The sequence below is a fragment of the Heterocephalus glaber genome, unplaced genomic scaffold, assembly GCF_053883595.1.
Source record: "Heterocephalus glaber isolate CG9 unplaced genomic scaffold, H.glaber_assembly_v1.0 deba00001863, whole genome shotgun sequence".
Classification (NCBI taxonomy): domain Eukaryota; kingdom Metazoa; phylum Chordata; class Mammalia; order Rodentia; family Bathyergidae; genus Heterocephalus; species Heterocephalus glaber.
The window spans coordinates 269,219-284,356 of NW_028258503.1; the positions used below are offsets into that span (position 1 = coordinate 269,219).

A 15,138-nucleotide genomic window follows, 5' to 3' on the forward strand; every position below is an offset into this window, starting at 1 on the left:
CGGAGCACAGATGGTCTGCTTATTGTCACAGGTGTGAGGCAAAGTATGTGGGTACAGAGGTCACTAAATGTGTTGGGCACCTGTTCATTGCACAGCATCAGCTAACAGTGCGAATGCAGACACTGGAGTGCAGCACAAGAGAGAGTAAAACAGTAGAAACATAGAGGATTCCAGTGGTGCTCTTCAGAAGATAAAGCACGATAATGTGATAGTGGCTAAGGGTTGAAGTCTAGCTCTGGTGGTTGGAGAGATCCTCTGTGAGGGCTTGAGCTCTAAATTATGCTGAGAAAAGGCCAATTGATGGAGCCCTGTGACAGAGGAAACAGAACATGCAAAGGCATCAAAATGGAATCAGTTCAGCATGTTTGAGGAAAAAAGCCTGCCAAGTACAGTGAAGAATTCGGGGTAGAAGTGAGCAGCAGGCAGATAATACAGGTCCTAGAGGAAAGGCAGAGCCCTCTCTATTACATATAGTAAGTGCTCCACAAATATTTGTTTTTGTTTGGTTGTTTTCGGTACCGGGGATCGAACTCGGGACCTTGTGCTTGTGCAGCAGGCACCAGAACCACTGAGTTAAATCCCCGGCCCTCCATAAATATTTCTTGACTTACTTTCCTTATGTTTGTCTTCCAAATGTGTCTGTGCTTCCTCTCCCCTTCTCAACCTCCTTCTGCTCCCCTAAAATTCAAAGCACCACATTTTTCCCTTGGAATTCCCTATACTTTGGAAAAAACCTCTCCTCACATCTTCAACCTCTTTACCACACACTTCTTCCTTTCTCAGGGCTCTTTCACAAGAATATGATTTTTCCTGCAGCTCAGTTTGGATAGATAAGGCTGACTTTCTACCCCATTGCTGCTTCTTGACCATGACTCCTGAACGCTCTTGTAAACCCCTCTCCTTTCCATGCCACCAGAGTAAGAATTGCTTGATTTCTTGCTTTACCATCTGCTTGCATTGTTATCATCTAATCTCCCACTTACTCTTCAGCTTCACCTAGACTTTACCACCTCCTGAAGTGAGAGTGCAGAGATTGCTTCCCCCCCCACACATTTGGGGAAATCGCAGGGGTCAGTACATCCAGAGTGCAATGGAGGAGCCTCACCCTGGGAAAACCACCTTCGTGATCATGGTATCTCCCCTGCCAGGTAAGTATGAGAGACTGCTTTTGAAAAGAAGCCTGATAACCTACTATTTCAGCACCTGGTAAAGTCCAAAGTCACAATAGCAAGATAAAGGAATAATCAGTGGAGTCATACCTGTTTCTTAGGACACTGGGTATCCTACTCATCCCATAGTCCCAGAGCCGCTCCACTGCTGCAATAAAATAGTGTCGTGTTCTCTTTTGAAAGCTGCGGGGACCTTGATTTTCATCTTCGCCATAAATCTCAAAATCTCTCTTGGTTTCACCTGAGATGGCATCATCATAGTAAACGTCTTCTTGTTCCGACTGAAGAGTAATAGAGGTTGTTTCCCTTTGATGACGCTTCAAGACAAGTGGGTTTGGAGGGCACAATTTTCCAGTCCCTCCTTGCTTTCCCCCAGTGGCTTCTCCTTGGAGCCTATTCTGCCCATCGCTTATTGCTACTATTGTGCAATTGCTTTCACTAGGGATCAGAGACAAAACAGAGTCCTTTTTCTTCAAAACTGTATTTTTTGGTGACTTCTCTTGGGATCTCCACTTATCTTTTGGCATCTGGGTAGCATACTGATTCCCTAAAACAAGAGGACCCAGCAGCTTGGAGTTCATCTTTTCAGAGCTTTCTGTTGTGCCTTTCAGGAAGGGCGCTTTTCCAGGTCCATTTGTCTTACTCCATTTTATAGTTTTTGTTGTTGTCTGAAGAAGAATCTCTTCTGTGTGATCCAGGTGAACAGGAGACTCATGGATTGTTTCTGTAAGTAAAAGGTCTTCTTGACGAATGGGAACTTTAGGAAGCAATTCAACTTTGCCAAATGTTTCCGGCAAGACTGGTTTCAAGAGAACAGTGTTCTCCAGTTTCTTGTACGCAACTGAGTTTGTGGCACTTGTCCCCAAGGAGCCAACCTTTCCTTGTTTTCTGATTATCTCCAAGGGTAGGATGGCTAAAGAAAGGTTATTTATTTTGGGTACTTGTAAGAAATGACTGTCTTCTTGGGCCATTGGACTTTTTGCCTTAAGACTATAATTACAGGTTGATGCTAGAAAATGAGAAGAGCTGTCTTGAGATGATATCTGTGTCAGATCTGTAGGTCTAATGAATGGAGGTGCTGATATCTTTGCAATGGGTAATGCAAAGCTCTTTATCTGATCGATGCTATGATTCCTCATAGGAGATATTGATAAAGGAGACTGAGTAATGGCCTTTCCTTCTTTCTCTTTGTAATCTATTTGGGGCAAATATTTCAAGTTTTTGGACCTTTGTGTTGAGGGGTCATCTACAATTAGTCCCTTTTCAACCTCCGTTTCTTCTAGTGGGAATCTGAATTGTTTCAAAGAACGCTTACCACGTTGGGCAGTAATATTCTTCTGGCTTGGATTAGGAAACATCCCCGCGGTACTCAGATATTTGTCAACCATTTGCTTGGTTTGATTTCTAGAGCTGTCTTGGTTTGTTTCCTCTTCTTCCTGTCTTTGTGAGAAACGAGGCTTGTGAATCTTTGCCCTATTTGTTGAATTGTTTAATAATTTGGTGTCTGGAAGTGTTGGTGCATATGTTCCCTCATCTAAACTTATGTTTTGTCTAGTGCTCAGTAAGAAAAGTTTCTTCAGGAAATTCTTAGTGCCAGTCACTGTATACACCTGAGGCAAAACTACATTCTCTTGGGTTAATTCTTTCTTCTGGTTTATCTCTTCCTGAATTGTTTTTTCTTGATTGTGTGTATCATTGTCTTTTACATTAGCCAAGTTAGTAAGCAATATGCTCTTGTTATTTGGAATAAGCTCTTTGGGTCCTGCGTCCTTTGTAAATTCATTTTCTACCACCACTTTATTCTCTTCTGTCAAGAAATTCTGGTGTTCTCCAGACAATTCCGATCCTAAGGATAATAATTGCTTTGGACTAGGCCCTTGCCCAGAGTTCAGGGAATTCTTTCCATTGGTCCCGTTATTCCAATTTGCTGGCTCTGGCAAGAATAGCATCTTGAAAAATAACACATCTGGATTTTCTTCATCTGATGGCACAAGATCTGCTTGTTTTTGATCAACTATTTCCAAATTTTTTGATGAAGTAGTTTTATTTGACATATGATTTAGCCTTAGAGCTGTAGTATTTTTGTCCATAGGCACTTCATCATGAATCAAAGAGGTCACTCTTTGAAACTCAGTATCTCTTTCTAATATAGTACCTTGCCAGACTGATGTACTATTCTCAATTAATAATGTTGGTCTATCAATGTGAGTTTTTTGATTAGTTGTCGAATAATTAGATGTTTTGTTTGTCTTTATCAAAGAGATATTAACTTTGAATAAAACATTATCTTTGGTCAACAAAGCAGGTCCATGAGCTGTCTTCTCTTTCAGTGACATATCACTCTCCATTGATAATATATTTTTTCCCAGTGAACTTTCTTGAATATTCACTAACACTCCTTCTAACAACTTAGATTCATTATTTCTTTCACTCAAGCTCAGATGTACACCAGCCCCAATAAGGGGAGACGGCTTTTTGTCAAGTACACTGGTGCTTAATTGACTACTAACTGGCATATTTGGGGATCCTAAGGAACTTGTCTCTTCAGGACCTGCTGCCAAGTTGTCTGCTAGAATTGCTGGTGAAACCATTAAATTATTTGGTGAACTAGAAACTTCTAAATCAAGTTTTTTCAACTCTACTGCTATAGTTGTCCCCAAATTCTCATTCACTCTTAATTGGAGGCTCGGTTCAGGAGTAAATCCAGTATCTCCACTCTGATAGAGCTCTGGCCTGATGTGTACCACTTTAGATGGACCTTCATTATTGTCTATTGCTCCAGGTAAATAATCATCGGGAAGAGCTTCATATGTGGCTTTTGGGATATCAGATAAGGATAACCCATGTGGAGTTGGACTCTGTCCCAAGAGCATGGACAAATCACTGGAGAAGACATTGTGTACTTTAACCATCCCTGTTCTCTCCCCAAACTGAGGATCAGTCTTCTCTTTGTCATTTTCTGCAGTTGTGGTGGCTTTGAATTGCTTTTGCCTGGTAGTAGGGTGCCTTGAATTCTGGGAGAAACTTCTGGGTTCAATGATATGGTTTTCACTCAGCAAGTATGTTGGAATATCTTCATATGTGTCCTCATAATAATCACCAGTGCTCCTGCCACAGCTAGAAACCTTCAGTAAGGCTGTCATACCTCTACTCCGAAAGTCTGAGTTGTGGCATCCCAGAACCCATAGACCTAGAGATGAGAAATAATAACTCTGGTTACTCAAAACCCTGGTTCTAAGAAAGTTCTGTGCTATAGATTCTCTCGCATTCTAGATAAATGAAAAAATACTAGTGTAGATCATTATAACACAGGTCATTGGGTTAAATCTAACATGTATAACATATGGTGTACAACATATGGTCCAACAATGGTGCTAAAAGTAGTTTTTGCACTGCTGCTGTTGTTTTATGACTGTTTGTGACCACAAGAAAGGGCTGTGAGTAAAAAGTGAAACAATATTGGGATCAAAATGGAGAAGGATGATGACAGTTATTTAATTCAGGAAAGTTTTTGTACAGGCTGTTTTATTGTATATAACAACAGGTTATAGACTCAGATTGCTTGAGTTCAAATCATAGCTATATCATTTTTCAGATGTGTGACTTTGAACAAGTCATATAGCTCTCTGAGCTCCAGTTTTCTCACTTTTTTCTTTTCTTTTTTTTTTTTTTTTTGTACCAGGCATTGAACTCAGGATCTTGTGCTTTTGAGGCAGGGGGCAGAACCACTGAGCTAAATCCCTGGCCCAGAGCTCCAGTTTTCTAATTTGACAATGAGGCTGATAGTATCAACCCCATCATGTATGTGTTATGATTTGGAGGTTGTCTCCCAAAGGCCCATGTGTTAAAGATTTGGTCTCCAGATTGCTGCCATTGGGAGTAGGGGCAAATTTAAGAGGTGAGACCTAGTAAGAGGTCTTCAGGTCATTAAGAGTGTACCTTCAGAAAAGACTAAGGCAGAACTCACATGACCTCTTAGTAATTCTCAAGACAGGCTTGTTATAAAAGGCTGAGTCTGGCCTAACCCAGATGTGATCCTTGCCTTGCATGTGTTCTACCATCCACCATTCATCATGGGATCCTAGCCAGAACCTGCACCACCTTGATTTTAGCATACAACATTGTGAGCTAAATAAACCTTTTTTCTTCATGGATAGCTTGCCTCAGGTATTTTGCTACAGTGATGAAAAACTGACTAATACATTGTCACGACTTGGTAAGGTCAGTCAGCACAAGGGAACAGCACTTATAAAAACCCACCATGGTACTAGCTATATTAATTTCTATCATGGGCAGCATTGGCTGAGTGAAGGAATTCAATGAATTAATAATAGGCATTTACATGATAGTAAAGTAGATACATAAAGGACAAAACATACATTTACCAAGCTACCCATCAGGTACCTTAATCATTTCACACAACCTTTGTAGGTAAAATCTTCATTTCATCTGGCTTTAATTCAAAGGGAAGCCTTTATGAAAAGCATATCCCAGAGGACACGCCGAATCACCCCTGCAGACAGGCAGCCACCTGATTCCACACTACAAAGATGCAGAGGACACCAGACCACCAGACCAAGGTACTGAGTCCCACTGTTCCAGGCCCAGAGGTAGGGGCTTCTGAGCCGTCGTCCCACTGCTCCTGGTCCAGAGGAAGGGGCTTCCCGGTCACCATCCCTCCCGCTGCTCCCAGCCCAGAGGAAAGGGCTTTTGGGCCACCTTCTGTCCCACTGCTCCTGGCCCAGAGGAAGGGGCTTCCAGGCCACCATCCCTCCCACCGCTCCCGGCCCAGAGGGAGGGGCTTCTGAGCCACCATCCCACTGCTCCTGGTCCAGAGGAAGGGGTTTCCCGGCCACCATCCCTCCGGCTGCTCCCAGCCCACAGGAAAGGGCTTTTGGGTCACCATCCCTACTGCTGCTCCCGGCCCCTGTCCCACCTCACCCAGCTCAGAGGAGGTAATCCGTGCAGGCGCTAACAGCCCCCCGCCCCAGTCAAAATGAGAAAACACATAAATAAGTCTCAAAACCAGACTTCCAGATCACCTACAGTAACCCCAAAGGGAAATGAGATGGAACACTCTGATACTCAACCACTTGGACCCACTGAACTGGCAACAAAAGGAGATCTGGAAAAACTGAAATCAGAAATAATTTCTCAGATAACAGGAGAAATTGTGCCCCTAGTGCAAGACATGATTAATAAATCTAGACAGGAGCTCAGGAACATGATGGAATCCCAACATAAGAAACAAATGGAATCCATAAAGCAGATGCAAATAGATTTCCAGGACATGAAAAACTCCACTGAAAGTCTACACAGCAGAATGAGCCAATGTGAGGACAGAATTTCAGATATAGAAGATAAGATTGCAATTAGTGACCAGGAAAAGAAAAATTGCTTCAAAATTATAAGGGAACATGAGAAATCAATCCAGCAGCTGCTAGATGATGCAAAAAAGCATAACATAAGACTGATTGGGCTCAATGAAGAAACAGGAGAGAGTGAAGATGACATAAAAAAATCTCTTCACAGAAATAATGGCAGAAAACTTCCCAAGCAGGGGAAAAGAGCTTGACATACAGATAAGTGAGGCATATAGGACTCCAAATAGCCTTGATCCAAAAAAATCTACACATAGGCATATAATTGTTAAGATTCCAGAAACACAACGGAAGAACAAAGTTCTCCAAGCAGTCAGAGAAAAGAAACAAATCACATACAAAGGAAAGCCCATCAGAATCACAGCAGACTTCTCAACACAAACCATCAAGGCAAGAAGAGCTTGGAGTGACATATTCCAAGCCCTAAAAGAAAACAGCCTCCAACCCAGATTGATGTACCCTGCAAAACTATCTTTCAAAATGGATGGAGAAATAAGATACTTTCATGACAAAGAGCACCTTAGGAACTTCGTGAATACCAAACCAGCACTCCAAAGAATTTTACACAATATCCTAGGAACAGACATTGAGGATCACAACCCCAGGAAGCAAAGCAGAATGAACCCATCTGGCAGGACAAGAAATTAAATGTAAAGGGGGAGAACCCAACAAAAAGAAAAAGTCATGGCAATGACAAGTCAATATGTTTCAGTTATAACCATCAACGTTAATGGTCTCAACTCACCAATCAAAAGAAACAGACTGGCAGAATGGGTCAAGAAGCAAAATCCAACAATATGCTGCATACAAGAAACACACTTAATTCAAAAGGAAAGTCACAGACTGAAAGTTAAAGGGTGGAAAACAATACTGCATGCGACAGGAACCCGAAAAAAAGCAGGAGTAGCTATCCTCTTGGCAGATCAAGTAGATTTCAAACCAACACTGATTAAGAGAGATGAAGAAGGACACTACATCCTTGTAAAGGGAAGAATCCAAGAGGAAGAGATGACAATCATAAATATCTATGCACCAAACACTAGTGCACCCAACTATATAAAACAAATACAAACGGACATGAAAAGTCATATATGCACTAATACAACTGTAGTGGGGGACCTCAACACCCCACTGTCACAAATAGATAGATCAACTAGACTAAAAATAAGTAATGAAATACTAGAACTCAATCGAACTCTTGAACAAATGAACTTAACAGATGTTTACAGAGTCTTCCACCCCACAAAATCAGAATACACATTCTTCTCAGCTGCACATGGGTCATTCTCCAAAACAGACCACATACTCACACATATAACATGTTTAAGTAAGTGCAAAGGAACTGAAGTTATCCCCTGTATATTGTCAGACCATAGTGCGATGAAATTGGAGATCCATAGCAAAAGAAACTCAAAAAATTTCATAAACACGTGGAAATTGAACAACACACTTCTGAATAACCAATGGGTCACAGAGGAAATTAAAGAAGAAATCAGACAGTTCCTTCAGTTAAATGACAATGACAATACAACATATCGGAATCTATGGGACACAATGAAAGCAGTCTTACGAGGGAAATTCATAGCAGTGAATATGCATATTAGGAAAACAGAACGAGCCCAACTAAACAACCTGATGCTGAACCTCAAGCTCCTAGAGAAAGAAGAGCAGGACAACCCCAAAGCTCATACAAGGGAGGAAATTATAAAGATCAGAGGAGAAATCAATGCAATGGAGACTAAGAGAACGATACAAAAAATCAATGAAGCCAAGAGTTGGTTCTTCGAAAGAATCAACAAAGTTGACAAACCTTTAGCCAACCTTGTCAGAAAAAGGAAAGAAAAGGCCCAAATCCATGCAATTAGGAATGAAAAGGGTGAAATTACAACAGACCCAGCAGAAATCCAGAGGATCATCAATACCTACTTCCAGAACCTATATGCCAATAAGATGGACAACACAGAAGAAATGGAGAGATTCCTAGATACATACGAATTACCAAAGTTGAACGAAGAAGACCTAAAAATTCTGAACAACCCAATATCAACCAATGAAATTGAAAACATAATTAAAAACTTATCAACTAAGAAAAGCCCGGGCCCTGACGACTTCACTGCTGAATTCTACAAGACATTTAGAGAGGAACTGCTGCCACTACTGTTAAAACTCTTCAATGAAATTGAAAGGGAAGCAATACTCCCAAATTCATTCCTGGAAGCAAGCATCACCTCGATCCCCAAAGCAGAGAAAGACCCAACTGAAAAAGAGAATTATAGGCCAGTCTCACTAATGAACATAGATGCAAAAATCCTTAATAAGATACTGGCAAACAGAATGCAGAAGATCATCAAGAAGATCATACACCCTGATCAAGTGGGATTCATCCCAGGGATGCAGGGATGGTTCAATATACAAAAATCAATTAATGTAATACACTGTATCAATAGAGCCAAGGACAAAAACCATATGATTATCTCCATAGATGCAGAAAAAGCATTTGACAAAATCCAACATGCATTTATGATAAAAACCCTACACAAAATTGGAATAGATGGTCTCTACCTCAAACTGATAAAAGCCATCTGTGAAAAACCAACAGCCAATATCATACTAAATGGTCAGAAACTGAAATCCTTCACAAGGAACAAGACAAGGATGTCCACTATCACCACTCTTGTTCAATACAGTTCTAGAAACATTAGCCACGGCAATCAGACAAGAGAAAGAGATAAAAGGAATAAAGATAGGAAATGAAGAGGTCAAATTGTCATTATTTGCAGATGACATGATCCTCTATATAGAAGACTTCAAGAACTCCACCAAAAGTCTTCTAGACTTAATAACCAGATTCAGTCAAGTAGCTGGTTACAAGGTCAACACACAAAAATCAACAACTTTCTTCTACACCAATGACAGACTCACTGAGAGAGAAATAGGGCAAATAATTCCTTTCACAATAGCATCCAAAAAACTGAAATACCTAGGAATCATCCTAACGAAAGAAATCAAAGACCTCTTCTCTGAAAACTATGGCACTCTGAAAAGAGAGATTGAAGATGATATCAGAAAATGGACAGACGTCCCCTGCTCCTGGGTAGGAAAGATTAATATAGTGAAAATGGCCATACTTCCAAAACTGCTATATAGATTTAATGCAATTCCAATTGAGATCCCAGCAGCATACTTCATAGACCTTGAGAAAACAATCCAAAAATTCATTTGGAGCAAGAAGAGACCCAGAATAGCAAAAGCAATTCTAGGTAACAGAGACATGGCAGGGGGTATCACAATCCCCAACCTGTAACTCTACTACAAAGCTACTGTGATAAAAACAGCATGGTACTGGCAAAGAAACAGACTTGAGGACCAGTGGAACAGAGTAGAAGATGCAGAAACAATGCCAGACACACTCAGCCATCTCATCTTTGATAAAGGAGCCAAACACCCTCACTGGAGGAAAGATAGCCTCTTTAATAAATGGTGCTGGAAAAATTGGGCTTCAACTTGCCAAAGATTAAAACTAGACCTATATCTCTCACCATGCACTAAACTAAAATCAAAATGGATTAAAGATCTAAATATTAAAATAGAAACTCTGAACCAGTTGGAACAGAGGTTAGGTAGAACCCTTGAAGACATGGGTGTAGGAAAAGATTTTATGAACCAAACCTCAGTTGCCCGTGAACTAGCACAAACAATCAACAAATGGGATCTCTTCTTATTAAAAAGCTTCTGCACAGCAAGAGAAACCACCAGCAGTGTGAAGAGACAACCCACAATGTGGGAAAAAATCTTCACCTGCTCTTCCTCAGACAAAGGTCTACTATCTCGAATCTATAAAGAACTTAAAAAGATCAGACCTCCCAAATTTAAAGACCCAATCCAAAAATGGGCATCTGAAATGAACAGATATTTCTCAGACAAAGAAGTAGAAATAGCAAATAAATACATGAAAAAATGTTCAACATCACTGGTCATTCGAGAGATGCAAATGAAAACAACGCTGAGATTCCACTTCACTCCAGAAAGAATGGCTGCTATCATGAAATCAATCAATAACAAATGCTGGAGGGGCTGTGGGGAAAGAGGAACCCTGCTCCACTACTGGTGGGAGTGCAGACTGGTGCAAGCACTGTGGAAATCAGTATGGAGATACCTCAAAGAACTAGGACTGGAAGTCCCATTTGACCCCACTATTCCACTGCTGGGGATCTTCCCCAAAGAATTAAAAGAATCATACCACAGTGATATATGTGCACCCATGTTCATAGCAGCGCAGTTTGTAATAGCTAAAACTTGGAAACAGCCCAAATGCCCACCAACTGGAGACTGGATAAAGAAAATGTGTTTTTTTTATAAAATGGAGTACTACTCAGCCATAAAAAATGTGAAATTAGAGACATTTATAGCTATGTGGATGCACATTGAGGCAATACTCTTAAGTGAAATAAATAGGACACAGATGTGTAAATACCGAATAGTTTCTCTGGTGTGAGAAACTGAAAGTGTAAATAAGGACTAAATGTATAATAGGTCATGTGAAATAGGAAGAAAAGGGGCAAAGGGGAAGGAAGTGGGAGGGCTAAGGGAAAAGATAGAAGGGAAACATAGTCAGACAGTAACATTGTACCCTGCCCCACCCCCAAATTCATATTAGATCTCAGAGGCAAGAAACTAGTCTATTTGGGGTGCTGAAAAAGTCCTAATATTGGCCAGGTATCTTATGCCTATGTGAAGAGTTTGAGGAGATTAGCAGCTTAGGTGTCACCAGGGGAATTATAATTCTTTTAATTTTCTTTGTACCTGTGATTATACCTCCTTTCTTAGTTCACATTTTGTATATGTAAAATTTCTTACATTGTATTTGGTTATCTATTTTATTGACTTTTTAAAGAAACTATTCTTTAAGCTCTTGGGTTGAGATTTATGAATTAACTATAATGTTTTAAATTTATTTGTGTCACACATGTAATACAAGAAGATGATATTATTACAAAAATTCAACCAATGTGGCTATAACTAAAGTTTCTCTTGATTACTATTTCAAACTCCAGGCCTATTACCAGTTTGGGTTATGTCATTCCATAACTATTTAATTGGGGTCTGTTTCCTGTTTTTTCACCCAATTACTATCTTCCTAAGGAAATGAAAGGAATTAGTTTGGTCTCAGTTACAGTAGTAGGATTTTAAGAGTCAAAATCTTAATTAAATTATTAACATGGGTTCCAATCCCAGTTTACCCTGCCCCAACATGGTTTTACATCATAGTAGAAGACAGATAAAATATCAGTAGAAACTAGAAATTGGACTAGGATTAGTTTACCTAAATCTTTATTCTAGTTGTTATATTGCGAAGAGAATTCAGCACCCCCCAAGTGGAATGAGAGTTGGCCTGAGAGCATGTTGCCCGACCCAACGCGCCAACGCAGCTCAAGGTCCCCGTGATGTGCCATGTGTTTGAGGGTAAGGGTAAGAGTAATAAACAGGAATACAATCTATAAAAATATTGCAGAACAAGAAGGAAACAAAAGTCACAAAACTCAGAGAAAATACTTGCTTTTGAAAGAAATTGACTGTAGATTCTAGAGGAAAGTGGGAACAAAAAGTTTGGCATACTAAAACAAACACAAGAAGATGGAGCTTCCATAATTAAAGGCAACAGAATGTGTGCTACACAAAGTTAAATGGTAATTCAACTGGATGAAGTAAAAGGAAAGAATTATAAGGAAATGATACATCATAGAAAGTGATTGGCTTTTAATATGTATATTCCAATAAAACCTTATTTGCAAAAGTAGACCGCAGGCCAGACTATTCATGGGCCATGGTTTGCCAACTCCTAAGGTAGATGGTTACTCACTGTGCCTTTCACAGAGCTCCAAAAAATGACCAGCTTTTAACATAGTAGAGAAAAGCCTGGCATTTATTTCTGCTTCTTTCAGAAGTCATCCCAATGTATCAATGGCAGAACAGAAACCCTAGTTAGTCTAGTAAATATCTGAAGCTATGAAAACCAAAGCAGAGTAAGTGCAGTCAATGTCAAGGAGGCATCAAAAGACACAAAGAGTGGCTGCCTTCAGATTTCAGAAAAGTCCAGGAGAACATACTTTTCCAGGATAAGGATCACACTTTGATATTAAAACACAACCATTCACAACAGCAATAGGTCAATTAATATAAGCTGGCATCAGTGGCTTTGTTGGATTCCTTTCAACACAAGTCTCAAAAGGTGGGAAAGCCGGGGATGTAGCTCAGTGGTGCTGCCGCCTGCCTCGCAAGTGCAAGGTCCTGAGTTCGATCCCCGGTACCAAAAAGGAAAAAAAAAGGTGGAAAAAATGGGACATGAACAAATAATCACAGGCCATTTTTGCAGTTAGAGCTTGCTTTGTAAGCGGAGGAGGCAAGGAAAGATCCTCTGAAATGAAAATAACCCTGCAGCTTTGATCTCAGTATACTGGATAGAAGTTATCCTAAAAACTCACATACACAATTAATCTTCCATAATAAAGAGTACTCTTGCTAGCCTGAAACTCACTCCTAATGCCTCACTGCCATATGCACATAAACATTCTGCAAAAAGCTTATTTAGAAACAATTCACCTCAGTGATAGTCTCAAAAAGGAATAAGATACTACAAGATGAAAAGGAGAATGGAACAACAAAAACAAAAAGAAAAGCACCAATCAGAAAAATGTTGCCAGGGAGCCGATGAAGCTTGTAACTAAATACATCACCATAATTTTAATCAAACTAATGAAATGAGCATATCTTTTAAAAAACGAGAATGTAATAGAATTAGAAGAATTTGGCAAAGATAATAGATCAATGGAACAGAATCAAGAGTCCAGAAATAAATGCTCAAATTTATAGATAATTGATTATCAACTAGGGTACCACAATTTAATAGGGAAAGAACCATCTTTTTTAGAAATGGTGTTAGGACAACTGGATATCTACATGCAAAGAAAGGATGAAAGAAAATTCGACTTTCTTCACACCATACACAAAAATTAACTCATACTGGATCACAGACATAAGTATAACAGCTAAGAAACTCTTGGAAAAATATGGAAGTAAACATTTGTGACCTTAGGTGAAAAGCCTGCTTAGACATTCCATCAAAAGTACAAGCCAAGTGTAGTGCTACAAGTCTGTAATTCTAGCTACTCTGGAGGCTGAAGCAGGAGGATCTCAAGTTGAGGTCAGCCTGGGCAACTTATTTATTGAGACCTTGTCATGAAATAAAAAGGCCTGGGATTGTAGCTCAATGGTAGAGCTTTGCCTAGCATTGCAAGGCCCTGGATTCCATTTCCAGTACCACAAAAAAGCTTAAGTAATCCACATATGAACTGTGCTTCATCTATGAGTTCATGGGTTGATTCAACACAGCCCAGGAAAGACTAATGAAGTGAAAATGTCAACAGAAGTTAACCAAACTGAACAATACAAGGAAAAACAGTGAGAAAACAAACCAACCAGAACAGCATACCCAAGATCTGTGTGGCAATGTAAGTCTAAGTATGTAAGTGTGGCAGTATCAAACAGCTTATCACAGATGCACTTGTAATCCAGAAAGAAAAGAGAGAAAAGGGGTTAGAGAAAACATTTGAAGAAGCAGCTGACAAATAGTTCCCCAAATTAATGAGACACTAAATCACATATTGTAGAAGACTGTAGAACACCAAATAAAGTAAGTGCACACGCACGCGCACACACACACAGTATTCTAGCTTAGACATATCATTTTCAAATTGCTGAAAACCAAACTAATGAGAAAAGCTTAAAAGTATCCAGAATGATGTACTGATACATGATACAACATGAATGAAATTTGAAAACATTATGCTAAGTGTCATGAAAAAGAACTAATATTATATGACTCAATTTAAAACATCTAGAATTTACAAATTCACAGAGACAGAAATTAGATGAGTGGTTGCCAGGGGGTAGGGGAGGAGAAAATGGGAAGTGACTTCTACAGGGGATGGAGTTTCCCTTATGGGTGATGAAATACTCTGGAGTTAAATACTAGTGAAAGTACTTTTAAATAATAACAACAGTTAGTTTTCTGTTATGTGAATTTTACTTCAATGAAATAAACAAATAAAAATGACCAGACTTTACCATAATGAACACATGAAATATTCTTGAGGAGCTTTATTTAGCTTGAGTTTTGTAATTAATGATACTGTATTAAAAGTTTTCAATAAAGGCATATAAAACAGAGTTTTAATTTGTCTTTAGGATTTAGGGATCTTCAAAGTTTCTCAAAATATCCATATCTTTAATATTTTTCTCTACCTACACACACACAAACACATAGACATGAGCTTTCTTTGGTTTAGACAGTTTTAACTATTATGGTATGTTACATTATATTATACCCAATTGTAAATATTTTCAATGTCATTAGATATTCTTCCACTCCATTATTTTCAATGGCTGCATAGCACCCCATAATATAGATGAGCCACACTTAAGTAAATCCCCTACTGTTGGATATTTACTTTTCTGCCAAGTGTTTACTAGCACTTTTATAAATAATGCTGCCACGTATGCTCTTGTGCATATTTTTTGCACATATCTCG

The 15,138-nt window shown here is 39.4% G+C and overlaps 1 protein-coding gene and 1 pseudogene across 7 annotated transcripts in view; both read right to left on the reverse strand.

The window, feature by feature from the left end:
* The window catches only part of F8 (coagulation factor VIII), a 176,141-nt gene that overhangs the window by 77,411 nt on the left and 83,592 nt on the right, over positions 1 to 15,138 (reverse strand). For all 7 annotated transcript variants that reach the window (XR_015448422.1, XM_087204120.1, XM_087204124.1 and 4 more), the window contains one exon: positions 1,260 to 4,359. Coding sequence is in view for 6 of the 7 variants with exons in the window: in XM_087204120.1 (XP_087060246.1) it covers positions 1,260 to 4,359 (3,100 nt within the window). In the remaining variant the exon portion in view is untranslated. The remainder of the gene's footprint in view (positions 1 to 1,259; positions 4,360 to 15,138) is intronic.
* Positions 1,021 to 1,156, reverse strand: LOC147820529 (U1 spliceosomal RNA; annotated as a pseudogene).